At 40.1% G+C, this 27,868-nt stretch overlaps 1 protein-coding gene across 1 annotated transcript; it reads right to left on the reverse strand.

The window, feature by feature from the left end:
* Positions 1-339: 339 nt before the first annotated feature.
* On the reverse strand, positions 340-27,810 carry LOC146670720 (GTPase IMAP family member 8-like). The gene is made up of 4 exons (XM_085402763.1): positions 27,097-27,810; positions 12,602-13,324; positions 10,998-11,636; positions 340-1,325 (listed from the first exon to the last, which is right to left on the reverse strand). The coding sequence occupies exons 1-4, from the start codon at positions 27,707-27,709 to the stop codon at positions 571-573; spliced, it is 2,730 nt and encodes a 909-aa protein (XP_085258889.1). The 5' UTR covers positions 27,710-27,810; the 3' UTR covers positions 340-570.
* Positions 27,811-27,868: the final 58 nt, after the last annotated feature.

Here is a 27,868-nt window from a genome sequence, read left to right on the forward strand (position 1 = left end):
GCTGATTTTCTGATTCATGAGGTTCCTGCATGTGGAGTAAGTTTAACAGACACACAGATTTGTCTTTAATAATTTTGTCTTTACTTGATAAAAATCATCACTTTATTTCTTTATAATCATTCCTTGGTGCAGTCTCTTTTGACATCACAGAGTTCATAGCTTTAAATGTGATCTCTAACATCATTACAGTATGTTGTGTCAGCCCATTCATTTTCTATTATATTTCTAAACTGTTATCAGTGTCAGTGAATATTTTTCTGCACTAACTGGCTGGTTACAAGAAAACATGCTTCAGATTGCATCAGACCGATTCATGATACATTGTTCAGTAAGTAGACAACTCTGAGCTTCAAATCACCATAACTTTATTGGTTTACAGCAAATAGTTCATGAATACACTGAGAGTTATATAGTCAGTAATCAATAATCATCAATGAATAGGCCCCTCTTTCTGTAAAATATGAGTAACATTTAGGTAATTGTGAAATATTAAGTAAGTATTCAATAACTTCACACTGTTACTTCTATTTACATTCATTAATTTCTAATGAGCTGTAGAAATACCTAATATTACAGTATAACACAGACACTCTTTTCCACCACATGTGTCACTTTTTGGACAATGATTGTAGGTGGGTGAAAGTATGGGTTTCTAAGAGCCTGTCGTTTTGCTTCTTTATATGTCAGACTTGGATTTCCTCTTTGAAGATGTTGTGTCTCTTCGCTGATGGCCTTCTCAGCCTCTTGTAACATTTCACTGGTGTAGTAGCTTCCTCCATTTCTCTGAACCATTTCATTGATCTTCTTCAGCAGCTCTCTAACTTGACAGCGATCCTGGCTTCTGTTGTTCAAAACATGATATCCTCCACCACACTCACCAATGAAGCGGCAAAGAGCTGGACTATCACAGATAAATTTTTCTACAGTGACTCCATCTGCCTCCAGGTCATCTCCACGGGTGAACAAGGCCATGGTGTAACCTGCTGCTTTTTCTCCAAAAATCTTCTGAATCATTTTCACTGTTTCTTGTTCTTCACTTGTAAACCTGCCGGCCTGGATCACAACTAGGAACACATGAGGACCAGGAGCAGTATACATGATGCACTTAATGAGCTCTCCCACAACCTTCTCTTCATCTTTAGTGTCAAACAGACCTGGAGTATCAACTAAAGACAGTGTTTGACCATCAAAGTCTTCTGAGACATTCTCACACTCTGATGTCACTGAGCCAGAAGATGATGTAGATGTAAAAGCCTTTCTTCCTAAGATGGTGTTTCCTGTTGCACTCTTTCCCACTCCAGTCTTCCCAACAAGCACCATCTCCAGTCGTTCCCCTTGATCTGTTTAACAATTACACATGGTAATTGTACATCTCATTCACATTGATTATCATTTCTACAAAGAGCACATTTGAAATATTTCTGATGTAGATATATTCATTATTTCATAATAAAACAAAGACAAACCAGCCTGATAGTTATCTGGATATTTGCATCAACATCACAATTTGGGACAAAGTTGATTTATGCCTACCACATGTGATAAACTTGCATTAAAGGTTGTTCCACATAGGAACATTATGCATGGATGCAGGGCTGGACTGGGACAAAAAATCGGCCCAGGCATTTTGAGTAGAGACCGGCCCACCAGGTATTACAGGAAAAGCCATAAAGCCTTTGAATGAAAACAAACGCTGTGGTGACAGTGATGTACACTGTCTTGTTGGTATATATATGATTTCTATACATTTTACATCAGATGAAAACATTGGGTGTAAGATTCAGATAATTATTCAATAACAGCCAGACATTTTAAATGAGAATAAGAAAGTATTTCTTTGTGCTCCCTTTCCCTGTTAATGCCCTACCTGCCCCCCTGGCAAAACTTTTCTAGACCCGCCCCTGCACAGTTACCAGCTGTCAGCTACACAGAAAAGGATCCTGGTGTTATATGTCTCTCAGAAACAGTTCATAACTTCAACTCATTCATGTCACCTAAAAGGTAAACCTGTTTCTCCATCACCTGTTCAGCTCTGATGATTCAGTAAGGACATCTCCTGGTTTCATCTTCATGTTTCCATTGTCATGCATGCATGTGGAAGCTCCGCCATAGCCACCACAATACAACTGAGTTATTTTTACACACTGGTCAGCATCCAGCTGGCCAATCCACCACCTTTCATTGTTTATACCGTTACCAAAAAAACAAAAAAAATCCATCCATCCATCTTCATCCGCTTTATCCGGGGCCGGGTCGCGGGGGCAGCAGCCTAAGCAAAGAGGCCCAGACCTCCCTCTCCCCATCCACCTCCTCCAGCTTATCCGGGGGAACACCAAGGCGTTCCCAGGCCAGCCGAGAGATATAATCTCTCCAGCGTGTCCTGGGTCTGCCCCGGGGCCTCCTCCCGGTGGGACATGCCTGGAACACCTCACCCAGGAGGCGCCCAGGGGGCATCCTTGTCAGATGCCCGAACCACCTCAGCTGGCTCCTTTCGATGTGGAGCAGCAGCTGCTCTACTCTGAGCCCCTCCCGGATGGCCGAACTTCTCACCCTATCTCTAAGGGAGAGGCCAGCCACCCTTCGGAGGAAGCTCATTTCTGCCGCTTGTATCCGCGATCTCGTTCTTTCGGTCACTACCCACAGCTCGTGGCCATAGGTGAGGGTAGGGACGTAGATCGACCGGTAAATTGAGAGCTTCGCTTTTACACTCAGCTCCCTCTTCACCACGACGGACCGGTGCAGCGTCCGCATTACTGCAGCCGCAGCCCCAATCCGTCTGTCGATCTCTGGCTCCCTTCTCCCATCACTCGCGAACAAGACCCCGAGATACTTGAACTCCTCCACTTGGGGCAGGAACTCATCCCCGACCCGGAGTGGGCACTCCACCCTTTTCCGGCTGAGAACCATGGCCTCAGATTTGGAGGTGCTGATCCTCATTCCCGCTGCTTCACACTCGGCTGCGAACCGTTCCAGTGCGAGCTGGAGGCCCTCACCCGATGGAGCCAACAGAACCACATCATCTGCAAAAATCAGAGATGAGATTCTGAGGCCACCAAAGCGAAAGCCCTCCGCCACTTGGCTGCGCCTAGAAATCCTGTCCATAAAAATTATGAACAGAACCGGAGACAAAGGGCAGCCCTGGCGGAGCCCATCACCCACCGGGAACGAGTCCGACTTATTGCCGGCAATGCGAACCAAGCTCTTGCAACAGTTGTATAGGGATCGAATGGCCCGTAGCAATGGGCCAGACACCCCATACTCCCACAACACCTCCCACAGGACACCCCGAGGGACACGGTCGAATGCCTTCTCCAAGTCCACAAAACACATGTAGACTGGTTGGGCAAACTCCCATGCACCCTCAAGTATCCTGGAGAGGATAAAGAGCTGGTCCAGTGTTCCGCGACCAGAACGAAAACCGCATTGTTCCTCCTGTATCCGAGGTTCGACTAGCGGACGAACTCTCCTTTCCAGCACCCTGGCATAGACTTTCCCAGGGAGGCTGAGGAGTGTGATCCCCCTGTAGTTGGAACACACCCTCCGGTCCCCCTTCTTAAAGATGGGGACCATGTTCAGCGTCTCCATTGCCGAAGCTGCTGCATTGAGCTGCGGCCGCAAGGTGGTTGGTGCCTGCCGCGGTGGTAATCCCCGAACCAAATGGTGGACACCAGAGGTGAAGGGAGCCACCAGGCTGAAGAAGGAGTCCTATCGGGCTTGGTTAGCCTGTGGGACTCCGGAGGCAGCCGACAGGTATCGACAGGCCAAGCGGAATGCGGCTCGGGCAGTGGCTGAAGCAAAAACTCGGGTGTGGGAGGAGTTCGGAGAGGCCATGGAAAAGACAAAAAAAATTATCGTCCCATAAAAACGAAAAATTACCATTGGCCCACCGGGCAAATGCCCGGTATGCCTGATGGCCAGTCCAGTTGTGCATGGATGAGACATTTAAATAAATAAATTTTAGGTTTTAGGTCAGTGCCTGTCCTGGTGGTAACCCCCTAACAAAGTGGTCGACACCAGAGGTGAAGAGAGCTGCCAGGCTGAAAAAGGTTGGTTAGCCTCTGTGAACGCGTCTTGTACAATGGCAGAAGCAAAAACTCGGGTGTGGGAGCTTAGAGAGCAGATATGAAAACATTATTATAAATGAAATATACATGGTATAAAGACCTGCAAAGAGACAGTACGATGTACAATTTATTATAAAAGTAAGTAATTTTCCATATTAGAAATTGAATTTAACCAACTTCCTTTAAAAAAAACTGAATTAAAAAAAATCAATTTTTCATTTTTTTATATTTTTGTTATGCATTTTACAGTGTAATATTTATTTAAAAATGTTAATATTACAAAAGCTTCTGTCCTCATCAGTATACCTACATGTGATAAAAGCTGTGGGGAATTAAAATTAATATTTAATTAATAAGCCACACACGTGAGATTAAAAAAAAACTCTTTTTCAAGACTTTAATGGGCAAAGAAAGGCGGCATTAACTTAACATAAGAAAATCTATGTGAACACAGAGAACATACAGACTCCACACAGGAGACTGTGCCTGAGTCCAAAATCAGGACCTGACTGAAACTTGCACATTTTGGGATTTTATTTTCACTGTTCTTTACATGAGGAGATGTGTTCTTTAATAAAACTTGGTACAGTAAGACATCTCTTTCTAAAACTTCTACATCCATCCATTCGCTTCCGCTTATCCTTTTCAGGGTCGCGGGGGGCGCTGGAGCCTATCCCAGCTGTCATAGGGCGAGAGGCGGGGTACACCCCGGACAGGTCGCCAGTCTGTCGCAGGGCTAACACACAGGGACAGACAACCATTCGCACTCACATTCACACCTAGTGACAATTTGGATTATCCAATTAACCTATCCCCACAAGCTGCATGTCTTTGGACGGTGGGAGGAAGCCAGAGTACCCAGAGGGAACCCACGCAAACACGGAGAGAACATGCAAACTCCACACAGAAAGACCCCGGCCTGATGTTGGAATTGAACTCAGGAACTTCTTGCTGTGCGGCAACTGTGCTAACCACCGTGCCGCCTCTTCTACTTCTCCATGTCAGTTATTTTAATGTGTAGAGTGCTACACATTGTCAAACTGACCCACAGCTGCTCCTGTTTTTTTGGGTTTTTTTTAAATAAAGATAATCTTTTGTCTTTATTAGATAGTGGTGCAATGAAGATAGACAGGAAATTGTGGAGAGTAGTGATGGAATTTCCGGCTTGGCTCAATAAAAAGAGCCGGTTCTTTCGGCTCCCAACTGGCTCATCAGGTTGGTTTTGCTTTAATTAATTTATTACTAACAACAATATAAAATTATGCACAAAAAGAAATTAGTAATGTAAAAAAAAAAAACTGTGGTTTTATTTATATATGTTTATATATAAATATATAAGGTCGTCCCTAGAGAGACAAAGGACGTACAAATCCCAAAACACATTTCTAGTGTTAACTGAACTTCCAAACCAGAGCTACCTCGGTCACTTAGATTGAAAGCACATGTGTATTGTTTGTGTATTTATACACAAGCAATTATATATATTCAAATAATTTAAAAAAATGTTCACTTACCTGTTACTACCACACACCAAATCCGGTCATTGGTACCTCCTGGCTTGTGTAGCCACTAGGTTTACATGTTTTGGAGTTTGTACGTCCTATGGAATTTTTATGTGTTTTGGAGTTTGTACGTGCTTCAGGGTTCGTACATATTTTGGAGTTTGTACGTGCGTCTCTGGGGGCCACTGTAAATATACTTTTATTTATTCACTCCATATAAAATTTAATAAATAAATTATATAATACAAAAAACAACTATTTACATTTCAACCTTTAACTATTTCTATTTTTAGCTTTTTCATTTTAAACAAATTTAAAGTGAAACAACACAAAACACTGCCAACCACAACACAATTAAATATAAATTAAAATATGAAAACTAAGAGAAGATGCATATTCTCTGTCATATGGGCCTGCATGAATAAACTTTCTGAATACTTTAGTAGTGGATGATGACTATACCATTCTCATGTGACGTTGTTGTCCCTGGCTCTCTTTCTCTCTCTTTCTCTCTGTCTCTGTTCCTGTGCTACTGCGAGTGTAACTACCGCCCCTCCCCCCTCTTCCCAGCGCAAAGCACAAGGCTCGCGTGCAGAGTGTACCGGGAAAAAAAGTGCGAGAGAGAGGGTGAGAGGAAGAAAAAAAACAAAATCCCTTAGTCAGGACATGCTATATTGTATTTAGATGGAAGCTAGCGAGCTAATTTCCTGCTAACTTCTAACTCCGTTAAATGTCATAAATTCCATTTTCACGGATGCCTGGATGTTAAACTCAATTGTTACACCTAGTAGAGCAGAACGCTGATCATTTTATTACAGATGAAAGACTTTCGACAACTCTCAGTGATGCCACACAGTGATCGTTTGACTTAGGGACCTGCAGCGGAGTTTGAGCCCAGACACGGCTAGTGACGTCAGACTTAAAGACCAGATAAGGAGCCGGCTTAGGTCGTTCACTTCAAAGAGTCGGTTCTAAGAGCCGTTTCGTTCGTGACCGACACATCACTAGTGGAGAGAGAGGATTCGAAGACACACAGCAAAGAGCTATTGGTCAGATTCAAACATGGGCTTCTCTTCTGCAGACATGTGGTTGTCTGCTCACTGACTGAGCTAAACTGGTGCCCTGGCTGCTGCAAGTTAGGATGAGCTGTGAGGAGTTAGAGGTTCTAGAAGGATTTGAAATGTGCATCATCTGACCTTCATTTCATGATGAATATGAACAGCTGGGTTTTTGGTTAAAGTTATCAAAAAGATCAGATCTCTGGACGTGTCCAAACTTAAGCATGGCACTCTTTTCCCTTTAATCACTCCAAGATCGTGCAAAACAAAGATAACACAGTGGTCTGCTGTGTATATAAAAATAATATTTTTTTTAACTTGCTGCCTCTGGAGATCAGTTCATCATCTCCTGACAGAACAACTCAGTAGAAAATAATTTCAGACAGTCATTTACCATTTTAACAAAATACTTAGACAATACGTTAAATATAGATCCAAAAATAAAAATCACTGAAACAGGGAGTTTTTGAACTTTTTTTACCATTCATCCAAATTCATATAAAAATGTATATGTTATAGAGAAGTGTATACAAACACTGAGTGAGTATATATGTTATACGTGCACTTACTTCTGGCCATCTTTGTGTCTTTCAGGCAGTTGTTCTGTGCAGTGTTTCTGTCAATGTTCTGCTGCTGAATGCGTACTTTCTCCTTCAGTTCAGTATTTTATTGAGTTTCAAGCTCCTCCCTCTAAACACATCATGTCACATCACATCTTATAGTGCCAAGCCCTGTAACTAAAAGAGGCCAAGAAGAAACAAACCACAGTCAGGTTTGCAACAGTCAGGCTGTTTTTTGGATGCATTGCAGAGAAGGAAATAAGCTCTAATCTGTAAATCTGAAGCCTAAACTTTAACAAGTTACACCAGCTGAAGAGTTTTAGTCCAGTCAAGAGCAGCCTCATATTTTGACCAAAGTTTAGGATACACACTGAAAGTGTATGTGTGCACAAAAGCTGACATTGCAGTCTGATGCTATCATTGTTAAATTATTTTTAAAAAATTATTTTTCACATTAATCTTAAACACTTAGCCTTAAATTGAAAACAGAATTTTAGTATTTATTTGTAATTTAATTTAAAAGAAAAAATTTAAAACCATAATACTGTCTCCACACAGGAGCTCTCTTTGTCACCTCTACCACTACAGCACGTTCTCACTCCCAAAGCATATTATGCTATGTGACAAATCATCGGTATGTTATGCTTTCGGCCACCCAACACGTCTCTATGTTACGCAATCGGAAACGGGAGCAAATTGGAGGAAACATGAGAACCGCTTTGACTGAATAGGCACATGTACGTTTATTTTACTTTAATCGCTAAGACCATTAAGGTTGTGGTTAAGGTTAGGGATAGGGTTATGGTTAGGATTAAGGCTAGGGTTAGGCCTGGAATACACGGCTGGAACGTGTGTTACCGTTCTATTGGAACGTCATTCTATTGGATTTCATCCACAATCTGGCACGTATCATAGGAACGCAGACGGTTACCCTTCGCATTGCCATGTGATGCCAAGGGACGTGACAAATCGTGTGTATGTTACGCGTCCAGAAAGAGAACGGGCTCACCACTAAAGCCATTCTCTCTCACATGCTCACATTCTCAGGTTAACCTGGTTACAAGCTCTTAGAAGAGCACTGCTTGTGACAAATCTTTTCCATCTGTGCTCTTGGAAACTTTCAGAAGTTTTTCTCATTTTACTTCTTGTCTTATTATTGCTCTGATATGCATTGTCAGCTGTATGGCCTTGTACAGACGTGTGTGTCTTTGTTTATCATGTCAGTACAGCAGAATTACCACAGTTGAACTGTAATCAAGAGAACATCTCAATGTTTCTGATGTCATTGATCATGAGAAATGTGAACCCTAACCCTAACCCTAATTACTTACTTACTTACTACTTACTAACTAAATTTCAAGTTTTTTTGCAAAATTTCTGAAAACTTACGTAAATGTGATATTTGAGTGTGTGTTTTTTTTACTTTAAATAATTTGACAGAGAAATCAAAAATTATATTTTTGATTTGTCTTTATGGTGTACTGAGTGTATATTATTGAGGGGAAAAATAATTTAAATGAAGGAGAATTAAAATAAAACAACTGAAAAAAGTGAAGTAAGTCTGCATGCTTTCTGAATCCACAGTATGTAGATAAGATTTGTCCTGATTCGAGATATTGAGAACCAAAACAAAATACCAGAGGCCCAGAAGGATGCAATCTAACAGATGAGTTTATTGAACACACACGCGGGAAGATGTACACTGCAACACATCAGATGTAGATCTCCGCCCAAAAATACACAGACAATGGCTTTTATAATGTCAGGGTTAACACCAATTCTCGCATTTACAAGAACATAATTTGTATTTTAAGAACATTATTTGCATCTTTTACAGACAATGATCATTTTTAAAGCTAAATGCAAACACAGAAGTTCCCCTCTCTAACATCTTCTTCCAAATATGGTGATGATCTCAGGCCTTTGAGGTCCCCATGGACTCGACATCCTCTTTAGCACATTTTCTGTCACCTGTTACTAAGCAAACTCAAACGCAACAAGTTGCAACAAGAAACTGAATACATTCAGGCCTTTGCTGATGGCCTGTTTCTAGATTATATGCACTATATGTGTTTTGTAAGCATGTATGCAGTTTTAACCTTCTATAGCTCCAAGTCACTTACACAATAGATTGTCCGGACATCGCGCTGAACGAGGCTTATGACCTTTCCTTATTTGACTGAGCTTTAACTCTTTAATAAGCACAAAATGCAATGTGTGTATACAATGATTATGGCTGCACCTGTAATAAAAGGTTAATATGGTGCCAGTATGTTTAAACATCTTAATGCAGTATCAGTGCTGTAGATTATATTATTGATGCAATGTTAATGCTGCAGGATATATTGTAGCAGTAAAATAATTTCTTTAATTCGACAGATTTAAAGAACTCTGCACAGGAATGCACTGTGAGATTAACACTTAATCCAGACTAAAGTACACTAAGGGCGACCTCGAGAAAGATACTGTAGACTAAAGCATCCTTTGGTCAGCTCTTTGTTCACAGAGACGTTGCTCATGGTTGGAGGAAGAAAGCAGAGACCATGTCCCCACAGTTAAGCACGGTGGGATAAGTATTATGCTGTGAGGACACTTCCGTGTGTCTCTATCTGGGACTCTCATCAAGCTGGAAGAAATCATGGAGAAAATATTTGTGAAGATTTTGAAAGAAAACTGTAGTCACTAGCAAAACGGGACAACCACCAAAAACATCAAGGTCCATGCCAGGAGACCATCAAATCTCGGGGAGCTTGAGAGATTCTCCAAAGAAGAATGGGCCTGGATTTCTCAGGAGACAAGTGTGAGACTTGTTTGAAAAAACAACAACAACAACAACAAGCAACTGCAGGCTGTTATCGAGCAAAAATAACACATATCTGGCTCTTTGCTTCAGGGGGAAAATAACTTTGACCCTAATATTTAAAAAAAAAATCTTTCCTTTTTCAAAGTAAAATAATGACAGCATCCAAAATAAAACTAGGATGAAAAAAATTGTGTTAAAAACCTCCTTGCTCTGCTTAACAGCACTTGGGAAATATTTAAAGGAAACATATTTTTCTTGGGCGTGTGAAAATTCTGTCCTCATCAGTATATGTAGACATGATAAAAGCTGTGAGGGATTAAAATTTATAAAGCATATGAATTTAAGTCACATGAAAACATGCATGTGCATGTGGAGTAAATTTAACAGACACACAGATTTGTGTTTGTCTTTATTTGATAAGAAAATCATCACTTTATTTCTTTATAATCATTCATTGGTGCATTCTCGTTTGACATCACAGAGTTTATAGCTTTAAATCTGACCTCTAACAGCATTACAGTATGTTGTGTCAGCCCGTTGGGTTTCCTCTATTGTATTTATGAACTGTTATCAGTGTCAGTGAATATTTGTCTGCACTAACTTGCTAGTTACAAGAAAACATGCTTCATCAAAACTTCATCAGATTGCTTCACGATGCATCGTTCAGTAAGCTGACAACTCTTAGCTTCAAATTACATTTTGCAAAATCTGACATAAAGTTACTGGTTTACAGCAAAGAGTTCATGAATACACCGACAGTTAGATAGTTATTAATCATTCATCATAAGCCTCATTTTCTGTAAAATCCCGAGAGAAATATTTAAGTAAACATGATACATTCAGCAAAATAGTTTCACACTCTCATTGTCTCATATTTAATGAGATTTTTATAATCTGCAGCTCAGAGATCAAAAACATTGAGTATTAGATTATGCTGCAGGGTTGATTGAACTGATTTCTAGGAGCCTGATGTCTGAGCTCTTGATACATCAAAGATTGATTTTTTCTATGAAGTCTCATCTCTTCTCTCATGGCTCTCTCAGCCTTTTTGAACATTTCGGTGGTGTAGTATTTCCCTAGATTTCTGTCAACTATTTCTTTGATCTTGTTCAGCAGCTCTTTGACCTGAGAGGGATCCTTATCTCTGTTTTCAAGAAGATAATATTCTTGATGACAGAGACTGATGAAGCTGCACAGAGCTTTATCTTTACTTATTATATCTTCTATGGTGTCTCCATCTGCTTTCACATCACCTCCACAGGTAAACAACACCATAGTGAAACGTGCTGCTTCTTCTCCAAGCATCTTCTGAATGTTTCTAACAATTTCTTGGTCTTCTTCTGTGAATCTGCCCCCCTGGAGTACAACCAGGATCACATGAGGACCAGGATCAGCCAATGAGATGCATCTACTGATTTCTGTCATCACCTGCTCTTCACTCAGCCTAGTGTTTAACAGACCTGGAGTATCAACTACAGCCAGGGTCTGCCCTTCAAACTGTCCTGTTTCCTTCTGACTTTCTGTGGTTGCAGACAAGTTGGACTGAAAAGCTTTTCTACTTAAGATTGTGTTTCCTGAAGCTGTCTTCCCAACTCCAGTTTTCCCAACAAGAACAATCCGGAGATCTTCTTCCCTTGCTTTTCCTCCACCTGTTGGATAGTAATACACAAAGATGACTGATGGTGTAATCCATCCATCCATCCATTCACTTCCGCTTATCCTTTTCAGGGTCGCGGGGGGCACTGGAGCCTATCCCAGCTGTCATAGGGCGAGAGGCGAGGTACACCCTGGACAGTTCGCCAGTCTGTCGCAGGGCTAACATACAAGGACAGACAACCATTCACACTCACATTCATTCACACATTCACACCTAGTGGCAATTTCGATTATCCAATTAACCTATCCCCACAAGCTGCATGTCTTTGGACGGTGGGAGGAAGCCGGAGTACCCGGAGAGAACCCACGCAAACACGGGGAGAACATGCAAACTCCACACAGAAAGACCCCGGCCTGATGGTGGAATTGAACTCGGGACCTTCTTGCTGTGCGGCAACAGTGCTAACCACCGTGCCACCGTGCTGATGGTGTAAATAACTCTAAATTCATTTTCAGTCACTGGCACTTTAGAAACAGTTTACACATGTGAGCTTTTTTAAATTGTGATGTGCCATGCTTTTATATTTTGTGGAGTTATGGGTGCTTTTGTCAGTGGATTTAACATCCTTATTTCTTTATTTATCATTACCCTCTATCTCCTGTGTTTCCCTGTCTTCATTTTCCCCTTTTTGCGCTCTCCTAGTGTGTCAGTTTGTCTAGCTTTCTCTCTACATCGGCAAAAGATGAAAACCATGCAGCTAGCTAACAAGAGAGCTCAACTGGTGATGGTGGGGTTTGGGGATTAACTGGGAAATTGTTTCTGGAAATAGATTGGTTTTTTTTGTAGGTATTTTTGTTATTTAATTAATACTGATTAGTAAGTAATTAAAAATTACGTCTGTCGTGTTTTGAGCAACACATGTAATTTTCTTCTCCTCTGACAAAAAACAAGAAAAACACTACATGTCAGAGAAAAAGAAGGAAAGGAAAATATAAATACAAGGTCAACTGTACCTACCTTGAGTACTGCAAAAAACAGCAGCTCCATCAGAATCCTGATTAATCTGATTAAATGAATTATCTCCCTGAGCCCATCTTTTTCCATCATCAAGCACCATCCCTGGAGTTTCCCTCTGAGATCTTTTCATATCCTCTCTTCTGTCTTTCTCTCTGACCATTTCATCAGTGTAGTTTGTGCTTTCTTTATTCTTAACCATTATGTTGATCTTCTCCAGCAGCTCTCTGACCTGAGAGGGATCCTTGTTTCTGTTGTTAAAAACATGATATCTTCCACCACATTGATAGATGAACTCACTGAGAGCATCATTATCCCTGATGATTTTATTAATATTGGTTCCATCTGCCTCTACATCGTCTCCACGGGTGAACAACACCATCGTGTAATTTGCTGCTTCTTCTCCAAACATCTGCTGAATGATTTTCACAGCATTATGTTCTTCTTTGGTGAATCTGCCAGCATGGATCACGATCAGGAACACATGCGGACCAGGAGCAGCAGAGGAGATGTATCTACTTCTGAGCTCTTTCTTCACCTGCTCTTCAGATAGCCTGTTGTTTAACAGACCTGGAGTATCAACTACAGTCAGGGTCTGACCTTCAAACACTGCTCTTTCTTCCTGACAACATTTGGTGGGAGACACAAGAAAAGCATTTTTTCTTAAGATGGCATTTCCTGCTGAACTCTTTCCAGCTCCAGTTTTTCCAAGAAGAACAATCCTGACGTATGCTGTCGGGGAAGATAACAAAGACATTAATGATGACGTGATGAACTCCAGCTGTTGTCTAAAAGACAATAGTTCTGCACCTGAACCACCCCCCCCCCCCCCCCCCAAAAAAAAAAAAATTACAGTTTAAAGATGAATGATCAATTTTCAGACAGAAAAACAACAAAAAAGAAAGAGCAGGTAGAAAATTTTGGATTCTACTCAATTCTACTTCACTTCAGAAGGTCCTGGTTCGATTTGATTTATATTGGGGAAATTTTGCCACAGTCAGAAATATTATAATTCTGATCATTTAACAGTACTGACACTGTGAGACTTCATCAGCATCACAGCAGATGCCTTTGTGTCAAAGTTACTCAGGATAAAGCTGAAAAACAGGAAGCAGGCCTGGCCTGGCTTTTTATAGCAGATAACCTTAAAAATATTCTGCAGTAGGTCAAAAACTGAAGAAAACCATGAATCAGCTTATGAAAATTACCTGATGCTGCTGAAGTGAAGCAGAGCAAAGTCACAGATTTTTGATTAGAGATACAGCTAATTATTTTTGCAATTTGGCATAATTTTAAAAAGTTTGCATTTCTTTGGTATTGAACAGCAGAAATTAGGCTTTCTTGTCGGAGGTCATTTTTGAAAAAATAAAATAAAATGGTGTCTGACAGCGCTGTACTGTCTGGTGGGCGGGTGACCTGGTGTTGGCCAGAATGGCCGATGGTGCAATATGGCAGCCTCGCTTCTGTCAGTCTGCCCCAGGGCAACTGCTACAACTGTAGCTTGCCTCCACCAGTGTGTGAATGTGAGAGTGAATGAACAGTGGAATTGTAAAGCACTTTGAGGATCTCGAAAAGCGCTATATAAATCAAATCCATTATTATTATTAATAACACAATGCGGAAAACAAAATAATACCATAAAAAAAACAGAAAATAACTTTCTCATAAAAATACGGTTATTTTCAGTAATGACAATACACTTTGTTGCCCTAATTTTACATGGGATTTTGTCTTTTTCAAGTGACTTTAAAAGCATTAAATCAGGATCATTTTAATGTGATTAAACAATCAAATTACCTATAAACAAGGTCAATGAATGCGGCAATATGAATAATAATACTTAAATGTACAGAAACATACAGTTAACAGTATTTAAATAATAATGGATTGCATTTATACAGCGCTTTTCGAGATCCTCAAAGTGCTTTACAATTCCACTATTCATTCACTCTCACATTCACACACTGGTGGAGGCAAGCTACAGTTGTAGCCACAGCTGCCCTGGGGCAGACTGACAGAAGCGAGGCTGCCATATCGCGCCATCGGCCCCTCTGGCCATCACCAGTAGGCGGTAGGTGAAGTGTCTTGCCCAAAGACACAACGACTGAGACTGTCCGAGCCGGGGCTCGAACCTGCAACCTTCTGATTACAAGACGAACTGCCAACTCTTGAGCCGTGATCGCCCTAAATAACATTATTTGATGTAAAAAAAAGTTTATAAGAATCATTTTATATATTTTTATATATTTTTCCATAGTATTACATTTGAATTTAACAGTTCAATCTTTCAAATAACGGACAAATATTTGTGAAATTATGATACATTTGTGAATGTATTTTAACAATCTAAATATGCATATGTACAGACAAATATATTTAACAAACAAGAAAATGATGTCTTATTACATTTACAGTGATTTTATGTTATTTTACATTTGAAATGTAAAATTACAGTCTATATATGTAAATTAAATGATATTCTAGAAAAACAGTACAAAACTGTAAAATACACAGTAAAATACTTTTATATTATATTTCTTTTTTACAGTGTAGTTTTCATCCTCTTTTGCTGCGCGTTCAGTTAATTTTGGTTGGAGAGGGGCAAAACCTGCAGCTTTAGAATCTGTGATATGTTGGCCTTCAGCCCCGATGGCGTGTCTGTGTACATAGGGTAAGATTCCGACATCTCACAGATTCTGATGCGTCAGGTCAGCGCTTTGTGTTTATGTCTTTGTGTGGAATCCGTTTATCTGCTTTCATTTACTGTTTTAGGTTGTTGAAATGAAAGCTTTAACCTGACATTCTGCCAAAATACATTTATATTTAAAAATTGATTCAGGATTTAATGAATCAATATTGCGTTATACAAGCTAAAATCTATTTGAATTGGAAAATAGACAATTGAAACCCACTCCTAGTTTTCATGCAGGAACATGAACAGTAAGTCTGAACAGAAAACTAATGATTATTATAGACTGTCTTGATGCATGCTCAATCATCCATGTAAGGAAATTCCAAAAAAAAATGATTCTATTCATCTGGTTGTTTTTTGTGAGAGAAATGTTTTATCACTCATTCAAGCGACTCCTTCAGTCTCAGCTGACTCCAGGTTCCCCCAAACTTATAAACAGTACATTTGCATAGAGACTGAAGAAACAACTTGGATGACTGAAAAAACATTTCTCCTACTGATATTGCTACGTCCAGATAAACAGAATCAACTCTTTTGAGATTGTTATAGATTGTTTTGTAAGCTGAAAGTCTCAGAGGCTTTAACAACAGTGAGAAGCAGTAGATTACTTTTCATGGCAGTAATCTTCTACACTAACCAACACTATCAGAGATACAAAGCTCCACAAACAAATGGAGAAGTATTATTTGCTAGCCAGAAGTTCAAGGATTAGATACAGAGTGATCGAAACAGTATAACTAATTGTAATTATAGTTACTTCCTTTACGCAGTATCATTACAAGGCACGAGTTTTAGGAAAGACACATAAAAAATATGTTCCAAAGTTCATTATTCTGTTAGAAACATAAAGGTTAAAAAGAAAATAAATAATGTACATAAAACAAAACTGTAAAGGTAAATGAGTGTGTGTACATGTGAAAAATTCAGAAACAAAATGCACAAAGATGTAATATGTTCGTAATGTTTGTAAAATGAGACGTTTTGTTTAAAGGCTTGGGTAAATTATTATGTGTTGCTAGCTATTAATTCTGTACAAATATAACCTATTAAAAGCATTATGCAGTGCTTTTAACTCTAAACGTCACACACAGGTAAAACTAAAATCAGTATATTAATCAACATCAAACATAATACATCAATCAGATTCACTAACAGTGCTGCTGACTGAACTTGACTGCTGCAAGAACAAGTAAAGAATCCCAAACCAACGACACTCAAATACATTGAGACATGAGATCAGTAAGAGCTGGTTTCTGTCTACAGCTGCTTTAAACAATATATCTGCACATCCTCTGCACCTGCACATCCAATAAATTTCACAAAAGATGTTTGAAAACCATAGTATAAAACATGTAAATCTACTCACTGCTGTCCATGTTTGTCTGTTTCAGTGTCTCTGCTGTTGGACGCTTTCTTTCTCTTTCAGCTCTCACTTATAACCTGCTCCAGGGTCCTCCCTCTAAACACTTCACTGCCTCTCACAGAACAAACGTCGAACACTTTAGATCAGGGTGAAACTGAACTCTGAGCACTGAGTGGGAAAACTGCTCCACCTACTGTTATCAGTGTGTACCTGCAATCCAACAGGAAAAACTTTATATACACTGCAGTTTCACAGATTCTTGATTCAGTGACCATCCATTTGTGTGCTTTATTACAAAGTCTGTGACTCTCCTCAGGGGTCTTTATGATTTCGTGGGTTGGCCAGCGTAGAGCTGTAAGGGTTCCTGGGTCGTTTACCAAGTGTTTTCAGTTTAGTCATGTTCTCTCTTTACTTTCCATATGTTCACATATCCTGTTCTATTATGTCAGCCCTTTGTCACTCTCAGTGCATTACGTTCTAGGTCCTCTTCCATGTGTCATTAGTCAGATTAAGTTCAGCTGTTCACTCACCAGTCTCTAATCAATAATCATTCAGCCTGTGTATTTAAGTCCCTCAGTTTCATCAGTTCAATGTCTTGTCATCGATGTTGTCACTGCAGTCGTTCCTGTGTGTGTTTTCTGTTTAGCCAGCCATTCAGTAATCCAGAGAGCCAGCGTTCATTCCTGTTCTGTTCATCCACTCACTATAACAATCTCCTTTAATACGCACCATGGGTCCTGCGTTTGGGACATCTCTTGACCCAAATTTGACATTTGTATGTTGTTTTTTATTATTCCATCTATATGTTCTCCAAATGCCATTGCACTAATTATCTGTAATCGGCAAACTTTGTTAAACCTCTGACCATCCCACCGTTTTGAGCCAGATCCGCGTTGGAATATCGGAGATGCCACCTCACTGCGAATGGATTTTTCCACCTGCACATATCGCCTGCCTTTTTCTTCTCCATATAGTAAAACAACAGAGGACATGAGGAAAACTGAGCGGTATTTGAGTCCGCCATCTTAAAGTGCAGGATGCAGTTAACCCTTACTCCATTATGGATGTTCTGTGATCTCCCTCTATTTCCCGTGACCAGCTCACCTTCAGATTGATTAATCATCGATGGTTTCTTCTCACGTTAAAGGTCATACTCTTGACTTGGTCTTTTCATATGGCCTGGACATTACTTTTAGGAACATCAGCAATGCTGATATTTGATGCTGATCTAAGCAACGCAGGACTGAAATTTGAGGGCCCTCGGCGCCTTGTGTGCATTATTGTCTCTGGTACTGCGGCTAATTTTTCTGCGGCTTTTATAAATTCTGGCCTCTTTTGATGCCGATTGCAATACATTTTATTCGGTTGATGAATTTGCTAATACCATGTGTCATGTATTGATATCTGGCTATGTCTTAACCCTCCTGCCTTCTTGGGACCTTTTTGTGCCACTGCTATGTGTTAAATGGCTGCCATTTCCACTGTGTTCAGTGGAATATAACCAAACTTGCCACAGGATAGTTTTTACCTGTCAATGTTAATATTCCAGTGTGAATTCCTTAAATCAGCCTAAAATGGCTGAGCAGCAGAAATCCCCACACCCATCACCCTGGGGACCATTTTCTGCCCATTGACTTCCATTATAAACGCTATTTTTCAACCCCAAATTATCATCATATGATTTTATTTTTTCTTCTTTTCTTGGATGTCAATGAAGACTCAGGGCCTTGAAGTTTTAATTTTTAAATTGCAAAAAAAATGCAAAAAAAATAATGGCAGGTCAAAATGTATGTTGGTGCCAATCTTTGGTCCATCTAAAGGCCTACTTATAATGACAATCACATATTACTTCAACTGGTTTTTTGTGGAAATATTTAGTTTCGTTTTTTGGTTTTTGGGGCTTATAACACAGGGCGCTCATGTAATAACACTGGGATTTGAAGGGTTAAAACAACGAAAATATAATTAAAACTTTACATGAATATTTCAGGGAGAAGTAGTTTTACAAGGTTGGCTAATTTAAAGTGGAATAAAATATGGATATATGGTCTTTTTATGGCGTGGCTGAGAATGGTCCCTAGGGTGATGGGTGTGAGTTTTTTAAAGGATGGCAGGAGGGTTAATGTGATGACTTTTGAACCGGATGTTGTTGTCCAAAGGAGGCCCCGTTAAGTGGCTAGTTGTCAGGTCGACAGTATTCAGTAAAGCAAGAGAAAGACCGCGCTTTCTGTCCTGATTTAATTCAGAGTGCTCTGCCTAATTCAGTAAAAAGGTGGGCACACAACAATGGCGACGAGGATGACACGAACCTGGATTTGTTTTTGTGAGAAGTAGACCCAGCCTTCTTAGAGTCCCTGGGGGGGGGTGCTGTTGTCCTGCTGGGAGACTTCAATGCTCATGTGGGTAATGACAGCAAGACCTGGAGGGGCGTGATTGGGAGGAACGGCCTGCCTGATCTGAAACCGAGCGGTGTTTTGTTATTGGACTTCTGTGCAAATATCAGTTTGGCCATAACGAACACCTTGTTCGAACATAAGAGTGTCCAAAAGTGCACGTGGCACCAGGACGCTCTAGGCCGCAGGTCAATGATCGATTTTGTAATCGTATCACCAGACCTGCGGCCATATGTTCTGGACACTCGGGTAAAGAGAGGGGCTGATTGGTGCCTGCCGTGGTGGTAATCCCTGAACCAAATGGTGGACACCAGAGGTGAAGGGGGCCACCAGGCTGAAGGAGACCTATCGGGCTTGGTTAGCCTGTGGGACTCCGGAGGCAGCCGACAGGTATCGACAGGCCAAGCGGTATGCGACTTGGGCAGTGAAACGGTTCGCAGCCGAGTGTGAAGCAGCGGGAATGAGGATCAGCACCTCCAAATCTGAGGCCATGGTTCTCAGCCCGGATAGGGTGGAGTGCCCACTCCAGGTCGGGGATGAGTTCCTGCCCCAAGTGGAGGAGTTCAAGTATCTCGAGGTCTTGTTCGCGAGTGATGGGAGAAGGGAGCCGGAGATCGACAGACGGATTGGGGCTGCAGTGATGCGGATGCCGTCGTGGTGAAGAGGGAGCTGAGTGTAAAAGCGAAGCTCTCAATTTACTGGTCGATCTACGTCCCTACCCTCATCTATGGCCACGAGCTATGGGTAGTGACCGAAAGAACGTGATCGCAGATACAAGCGGCAGAAATGAGCTTCCTCCGAAGGGTGGCTGGCCTCTCCCTTAGAGATATGGTGAGAAGTTCGGCCATCTGGGATGGGGAAAAGTCGGGCATTCAACCGTTCGCCTGCTACACTGATCCAGCTACGCTCGGACCGAGATGGACGCGGTGGTTAACATCCTTTGAGTTGTTTGCTGATGGGAAAGGTCTTATTTTGACGGATAATGCTACAGACGCGATCAGACAGCAGAGACGCGATCTTCTACTGCACTTGGACGGACAGGACGTGCAGAACGTTTTCTCCACTCTGCCACAGATGGGAGAGGCGAAGGATTACACCGCGGCGGTGACTGCGCTCAACACTTATTTTGTTGCTCAAGTGAATGCAGCATACGCACGCCAAACTTTCCACAAATTGTCCCAAACACCAGGTGAGACTGTGCATTCAGATGTGAAATCAAGATTGGTGACAGGACTGAAGAGGCCGAATTTATTTTGATTAGAGGTAATGGTGAACCACTCCAGGGAAAAAAGACTGCTATAAAGTTAGGAGTGTTGAAAATAGGTGAAAATGTGGCAGCTGTCACAGATTTAAAGCACACTCTTAAAGAAAAGTATCCAAAAGTGTTCAAAGGAGTAGGAAAGCTAAACACCAAACAGATCAGCCTGTACGTTGATCCAAATGTGAAACCAGTAGCACAGCTACTGAGGGGCATACATTATCATTTGAGGGATGCAGTGGAGAAAAAGATCAATGAACTAATCGACATGGACATTATACAGGGTGGGCCATTTATATGGATACACCGTAATAACATGGAAATGGTTGGTGATATAAAAGTCCTGTTTGTGGCACATCAGTATATGTGAGGGGGCAAACTCTTCAAGATGGGTGGTGACCATGGTGGCCATTTAGAAGTCGGCCATCTTGGATACAACTTTTGTTTTTTCAATAGGAAGAGGGTCATGTGACACATCAAACTTATTGGTAATGTCACAAGAAAAACAATGGTGTGCTTGGTTTCAACGTAACTTTATTCTTTCATGAGTTATTTACAAGTTTCTCTTTGTTCACAGCCATTGACATGTCAAAGAGGTTAACACGTGAGGAGCGGATAGAAATTGTGTTGATATCTGGTGAACTCAGTAACAGGGTCATTGCAGCAGATTTCAATGCAAGACACCCTACGAGACCACCCATCTCCCATGCTACAGTTAGCAAACTGCTTGCTAAGTTTCGTGAAACTGGTTCAGTGTTGGATTTGACAAAATGTGGACGGAAGAAAACTGTCACTAATGAAGAAACATCAGTGGCTGTCCTAGCTTCATTCAGCAAGAGTCCACAGTGTAGCACTCGCCGCATGTCACTGGAGAGTGGCATTATTCGAACATCCCTTCGGCGGATATTAGCTACTCACAAATGGCACCCTTACAAACTCCAGCTACTGCAGCATCTCAACGAGGATGACCCAGATCGGCCCACAGAATTTGCAGAATGGGCAAAACAAAAATTGGAACAGGACCCTCAGTTCATGCAGAAGATTTTTGTTGGGTCTGTGTTTCCACAAGCCCCGCTAATTCTGGAGACTTATCCATCATGAAGAAAACAAGACAGTCGATCGATCGATTATTTGTGCAAGGGAGGCCTCGTCTGTGTCCACCACGAAAATCTTACCTATAAACAAGGTCAATGAATGTGGCAATATGAATAATAATGCTTAAATGTACAGAAATATACAGTTAACAGTTGGTTTAACCCTTTAAAGCCGGTCGGCGCGAGCACGCTCTGTTTTGCGTAACTATTTTTAAATCCCAGTAGCTCTGCAACCACATAAGCTAGCGCAATAATTTTTTTTGCATATGAAACCGGAGGAGTTGTACTTACATCTTATGCCATCAGCTTGTCCTAGGTCACCGTCTCCTTCCACATATAGCTTTGCAAAAACTGCATAAAAAGCACTTGCAGCAACAAAAACATAATATTCCAGAAACACGCTTTGCCGATCCGATCAGCTGATCATAACACTTCCTACATTGGAATAGACGTCAGCGCGAACTTTTGCATGTCCGCCATGACCTGCCCGAAACCGGAAGTGACGTCATTTTCGCGGAAATGTAGGTTTTTTTTTACCATCAGGGCCTCATGAGCCAATACTGGTGTTTTTAAAAGTTATGTTTGACTTTATGACTTTCTGTGTCGTTTCTGGGATGCTTAGGACTCATATTGCACTTCTGGAAATAGTTTATTTTGATGCATATGCTGTTTTTTTGCAAATTTGCAGTATAATATTTATTTTTCCAGCAGTATATAAAAATTGGTGTATTTCAAAAATAAAACTATGAAGACACTCAAAATAAATTTCCTGTTGTTGGAAACTATTTTGTGCAACTTTTTTGTATTTACAGTTTTGAGGGATAAGCCTCTTACATTTCTCTAACTAGAAATATATGTTAAAAAAGCAAAAACGATTTTCAATGTTTTTGTAGTTTATTGCACTTTTTTGCAATTTATGTAGTTACTATGCACTTAATGCATACATATTATTAAAATCTGGGCTATAATGGTTGTATTGATGTATAGCAACTTGAAATGCTCCCAAAAATGGCACTACAGCATGTAAAAATATACTATAAGCTCTGGCGGACTTGGTTCTATGGTAGGTCTTAAAGGGTTAAATAATAATGGATTGCATGCCCTGGGACAGACTGACAGAGGCAAGGCTGCCATATCGCACAATTGGCCCCTCTGGCTATCACCAGTAGGTGGTAGGTGAAGTGTCTTGCCCAAGGACACAACGACCGAGAGTGTCCGAGCCGGGGCTCGAACCGGCAACCGGCGAACTGACAACTCTTGAGCCACGATCGCCCTAAATAGCAATAATAATAATAATTATTTGATGTAAAAAAAGTTTATAAGAATCATTTTATATATTTTTCCATAGCATTACATTTCAATTTAACAGTTCAATCTTTCAAATAACGGACAAATATTTGTGAAATCATGATACATTTGTGAATGTATTTTAACAATCTAAATATGCATATGTACAGACAAATACATTTAAAAAACAAGAAAATTATGTTTTATTACATTACAGTGATTTTACATTAATTTAAATTTGAAATGTGAAATCACAGTCTATTTATGTAAATTTAATGATATTCTAGAAGAACAGAACAAAACTGTAAAATACTTTTTTTTTACAGTGCAGAAAAAACAAAATGGAGGGCATAATACTGAGTGAAGAATTTGTGGTTCGAAGTCGTTTTACACTCTGCAACACGTCCCCAACCACAGCCTGAATCAGGAAATTGCTTTCTATGCAACAATGAACAAAGTTTTGCATGGTCCTCTGTGCAAAAAGTTTACAGAGCACAGAGTCAGATTACCTTCTTCTAACTATTTCAGTGTTCCAGTGTTTGTGATTTTGTCTCTGTTAAAGAGATGCATAATTTACTGTTTTTATGTTTTGTGGTTTTAGGGTCAGCTCATGCAGCAGCAAAGTATCCGTGAGAGATGCCCACTTTGTGCTAATATTACCACCACCACTATGACACCCATAACAACAACAACATGGTGCACATGCATGTTTACTGACAGCCCAAAAATGGTTGTACTGTGTGAAAACTGTGGAGGTTAAATATGTGGGAGGAGTGTAATACAGCAGGGTGCAAACAGGTTGCTGCAAAGTTGGACGTTTTAACATGAGAACTGATTCATTCTGTATCTTCAGGTGACATTAGCAGAGCTGCAGTTTTTGGTATTCAAGTAAAATGGTAGATTGTTTCTTTTTTTTTTTTTTTTAGAAATGTGAGGAAACTGAATGTACACTGCACCCACGGCTTTTTCCATACTGCACAAAGGGCACTATTTAACATTTACAAGAGGGCAATGAACCACTGCCAGAGAAGAAAAGGGCTTCATACCCTAGCAACAATAAGTGCTTAGAAAACTGTAATCTTAAACTCTGTGGGATTCATTAACAGAGTTTGTTTGATGGCAGCTGAGTAACCTGATAGGACTGTTTAAATTTCAAATGTGGAGGCAAAACTGTGGGTCAAAATCAGCCACATGTAAATATTTCTGTTTATTTTATTGGCTCACAGTCTTCCTAAATGTGAACCACAAAGCAGGTGGAATGTGAGGGGGGAAGTTTTCATGATTTTCTCTGATAATAATAAACATGGCCCACATTTAGTCTGTACTGACAGCCTTAATTCTGTGTCTGGTAGGTTTAAATTAGCTACTGCTCCACTTTATTATATTAGCCATTTCTGAGGTTTTTTGTGAAATGTGAGAAACACTGAATCCAAACAACACTTGATTTAAACTATGTTAGACCCATCTTGTGGATTTTGTTCCACACAACATTTGCAGACCCATAATTTAGCCATAAGTACCAAAAGTGACATAGATGTTTCTGCTGTCTGGGATTGTTCTGTAAGAGTATCACAAAGACTGAATTCTCTGTGACTCAGCGGGACGAAACTTTGCGGGAATTTCTCTTTTGTAAATATGCAGATAGAAATGAATCATAAACAACTGAGCTCAGGCATGTAGCCTGTAATTTGTTGACTCATTGAACAGACAGTTAGATATTCATGAAAAGTGGGTGAAAACCTTTTTTAACAATGTGCCTAAAAATGTAAAAAAAAATTGCATTGTTTGGCTCCAAATGGCCACTGAACGGTTCTCCCTCTCAGACAGCTGAGCAAACAAAATGGAGGCTTTTATTCAAAGTAAAGTGCTTGCGGTGTTAAGCTGTCTTTCTTTGCAGTGTTCCCCACACCACATCCTGAATCAGGACGCTGCTTTCTGTACAGAACACAGAGACTCTTTATTAACAACAGAAAGTCCAATGTAGACTATTTTCTGACTGTTGTTTTCACAGCTCTGAGAGCTTAATTAACATTTTCAGAATACGTAAACATTTATTTTTTCTGGTCAAGTCTCAGCCCATACATGTCAAACTGTCTGCAATGACAACATGTGTAATGGGCAACCGTTACACTTAATGTGCATATGCTCAAAATACTTCCTGCCCCTTTACATCCGCCTCTGTCGCTCAGTGTCCAAACAGACCATACTTGGCAATAACTAAAGAACTATAGGATGTGGGTGGAGTCTAAATACTTCTCTGGGGAGTACAAGCTGATTTTTACTAAAGTTCAAGGCTCCTTTTTAAAATCTGTTATAACCTCTTTTAATCTTATGTCAAATACAATGAAGTTAGTGTGATACAGATGTATCACACAGACATTAACTCTTGCTTCTGTCTCTAACCGACTCACATTGAAAGTCCCCTGTGTTACTTTTTCTTCTCGTGAGTCAAATCTCCCTGTGAGTTGCAGTTCTGAGAATAACATGTGACTGTGATGATAAGCTAAGGAGGGACGCTATTTTTATTACCTTGAAATAAACACAAGATCAACATTATGTCTATGAACATGAGAAACATTTATCAACATGGCTTCCTGCTGGGTTTTATCTCAGTTCATGTAAAGGAGGCTTGATGTACAGCTGTTTATCTGCATCATCTATGTTCATTTTCATTACATGTGTTTACATGTGTTGGCCCCGTTTTTTCTTTTCGTTGTTGCTTCAGGATGCTGACTGTGTGCCAACACACAGTGAGACCAAATAAACTGAAACTGGATTTTACTGGTTAGTGTTATGAATAAGTAATAATACTTTTTAAAAAAGTCCAACTTCAGGGGGAACCCCGACAGTTTCATTTTGCATAAAACGTCAGTCAGTGAGAGACAGAAAGACAGCACCTACTGAGCCCGACTCACATATTCTCTGTGATTTAACTCATTTTAAAATGTTTAATAATATATAAATCACTGTGTGAGCCTCGGTTGGATTAATTTAAACTCTGATGCAAAAGAATTGAATCCATTCCAACAAAGGAGCTACCACCCCTATACACCAGGTAATGAGGAAATGACATGTTGGGGTGGATGCAGGTGAAACTAATGGGCATAACGAGACACAGACCTTCAAAATAAAACAGGAAATTCAGAGACTGTTTTACCAAAAAACTCAGAGACACAAAGAGAACACCGGGAGAGGACACAAGTAAGGATAACAGAACACTAAAGACAAGAACCAAAACCCGAGGAACTAAGAAAACAAGAATTAACCCAAAACATAACACAATACTAATACAAAACACTGGGTCCAACAATGACCCAGGAGCATGACAGTTACCTTTTTAATGCATGCTGGTCCACAGTTTGTTCAGCAGGTAAGGCTGATGCATGAAACATTTTAACAGATTGATGATGATTTTGATGAAGATGATGATGGAGAACTGGCTTTCTTTTATTTAACAGTGTAGTTATTACCACATTTATGAAGTTTAACCTTTTTAAATAATTTCCAACTAATCTTCAAATTAAAGTGTAACTTTTATAAATGCTGATTTTGGTATTTTGCTATATCATCAAATGTGTTAAATTAAATAATCTGCAGTGAATTTCTGCAATTAAATGTGCTGCTTTTATAATGAAACAGATTCAGTTAAATTCTCTTATTGCATCAAACCTGCTGTAGCAGAACCATAATGTGCTTCCACAATAAATGTTTGAAAAACTTCATGCACCCTGTGATCAAAGAGACATCAGTTTCACTATAAAAGTCAGACACAGTAACTGAAACATCAAATAACACTCTTTCTTCACATTTATTATCATGTTATAAAGCCCCGAGGAAACATGATGCAGATGTCTTTGGTGTCCTTTAATGTTACAGTTTGATCAGTACAAACATCTCAGTGAGTATACTTCTCTACAAACTGGTTGATTTCAACTTCCTTTGTTACAAATCCTTGTGGCATAGGAACAGCATAGGAAAACAAGAAATTTAGTAACAGCTATCTGACAGATTGTTTTAGACTAAAATGTCACAATCAGCACATGATCAATATTCAATAAAGACTAGAAAAGTGAAAATGAACCTAATTAGACAGATTAATTACAGAGATTTCTAATGCTGGAATTGAATGAAAATAATACTTAATGAAAGTGATACTGTTCATGTGGCCCTGTGAGCAGCTGCTGCATGAGAGAAACTACATATTACTGTATACTGCATTCATTTTTAATTGCAGTTACAAGACCAATTGCAAAACCAAGTCCAGCTCCCACTGCAGCTCCCATTGGCCCTGCCATGCTACCAATTGAGGCTCCAGAAGCAGAAGCTCCAGCAATTGTCTGAATAAACTCATTGTTCTTCTCAGCATCTGCTCTTGCTTTTGTTGCTGTGATATTTGGATTTTGTCTCCGAAGTTTTTCTTCTTCTTCTCTTATGGCTCTCTCAGCTTCTTGTAGCATTTCATTGGTGTAGTATCTTCCTCCATTTCTCTTAACCATTGCATTGATCTTCTTCAGCAGCTCTCTGACCTGGGAGGGATCCTTGTTTCTGTTGTTAAAAACATGATATCCTCCTTTACACTGACTGATGAAGTCAGGGAGAGCTGGATTTTTATGAATAAAGTCTTCTATTTGGACTCCATCTTCCTCCAGGTCATCTCCACGGGTAAATAAGGCCATCGTGTAACATCCTGCTTTTTCTCCAAAAATCTTCTGAATGAGTTTCACTGTTTTTTGTTCTTCTTCTGTGAATCTTCCAGCCTGGACGACAACCAGGAACACATGAGGACCAGGAGCAGCAAAAGAGATGCACTTAGCAATCTCTCTCTTTACTTTCTCTTGATCTTTAGTATCAAACAAGCCTGGAGTGTCAACCACAAAAAGTGTTTGACCTTCAAACTGAGCTGAGACTTTTTCACACTGTGATGTTACGGAGGCAGAAGATGATGTAGAGTCAAAAGCCTTTCTTCTTATGATAGTGTTTCCTGCTGCACTTTTCCCAACTCCAGTTTTCCCAACAAGCACCATCCTCACAAGTTCCTGTGCATCTGTTGGACATTAACATTTCATTTATATTGATAATGATGATGTTATGAGATAAACAGCACATTTAAAACATTTAAACTGTTTTTTTCCCAATAGATCAAACAAAGCAGCCCAATCATATTTGGATATTTGCATTCTGAA

The sequence above is a fragment of the Rhamphochromis longiceps genome, linkage group LG4, assembly GCF_057381845.1.
Source record: "Rhamphochromis longiceps isolate RC_006_pf linkage group LG4, R_longiceps_female_GT1.1, whole genome shotgun sequence".
NCBI classification, from domain to species: Eukaryota; Metazoa; Chordata; class Actinopteri; order Cichliformes; family Cichlidae; genus Rhamphochromis; species Rhamphochromis longiceps.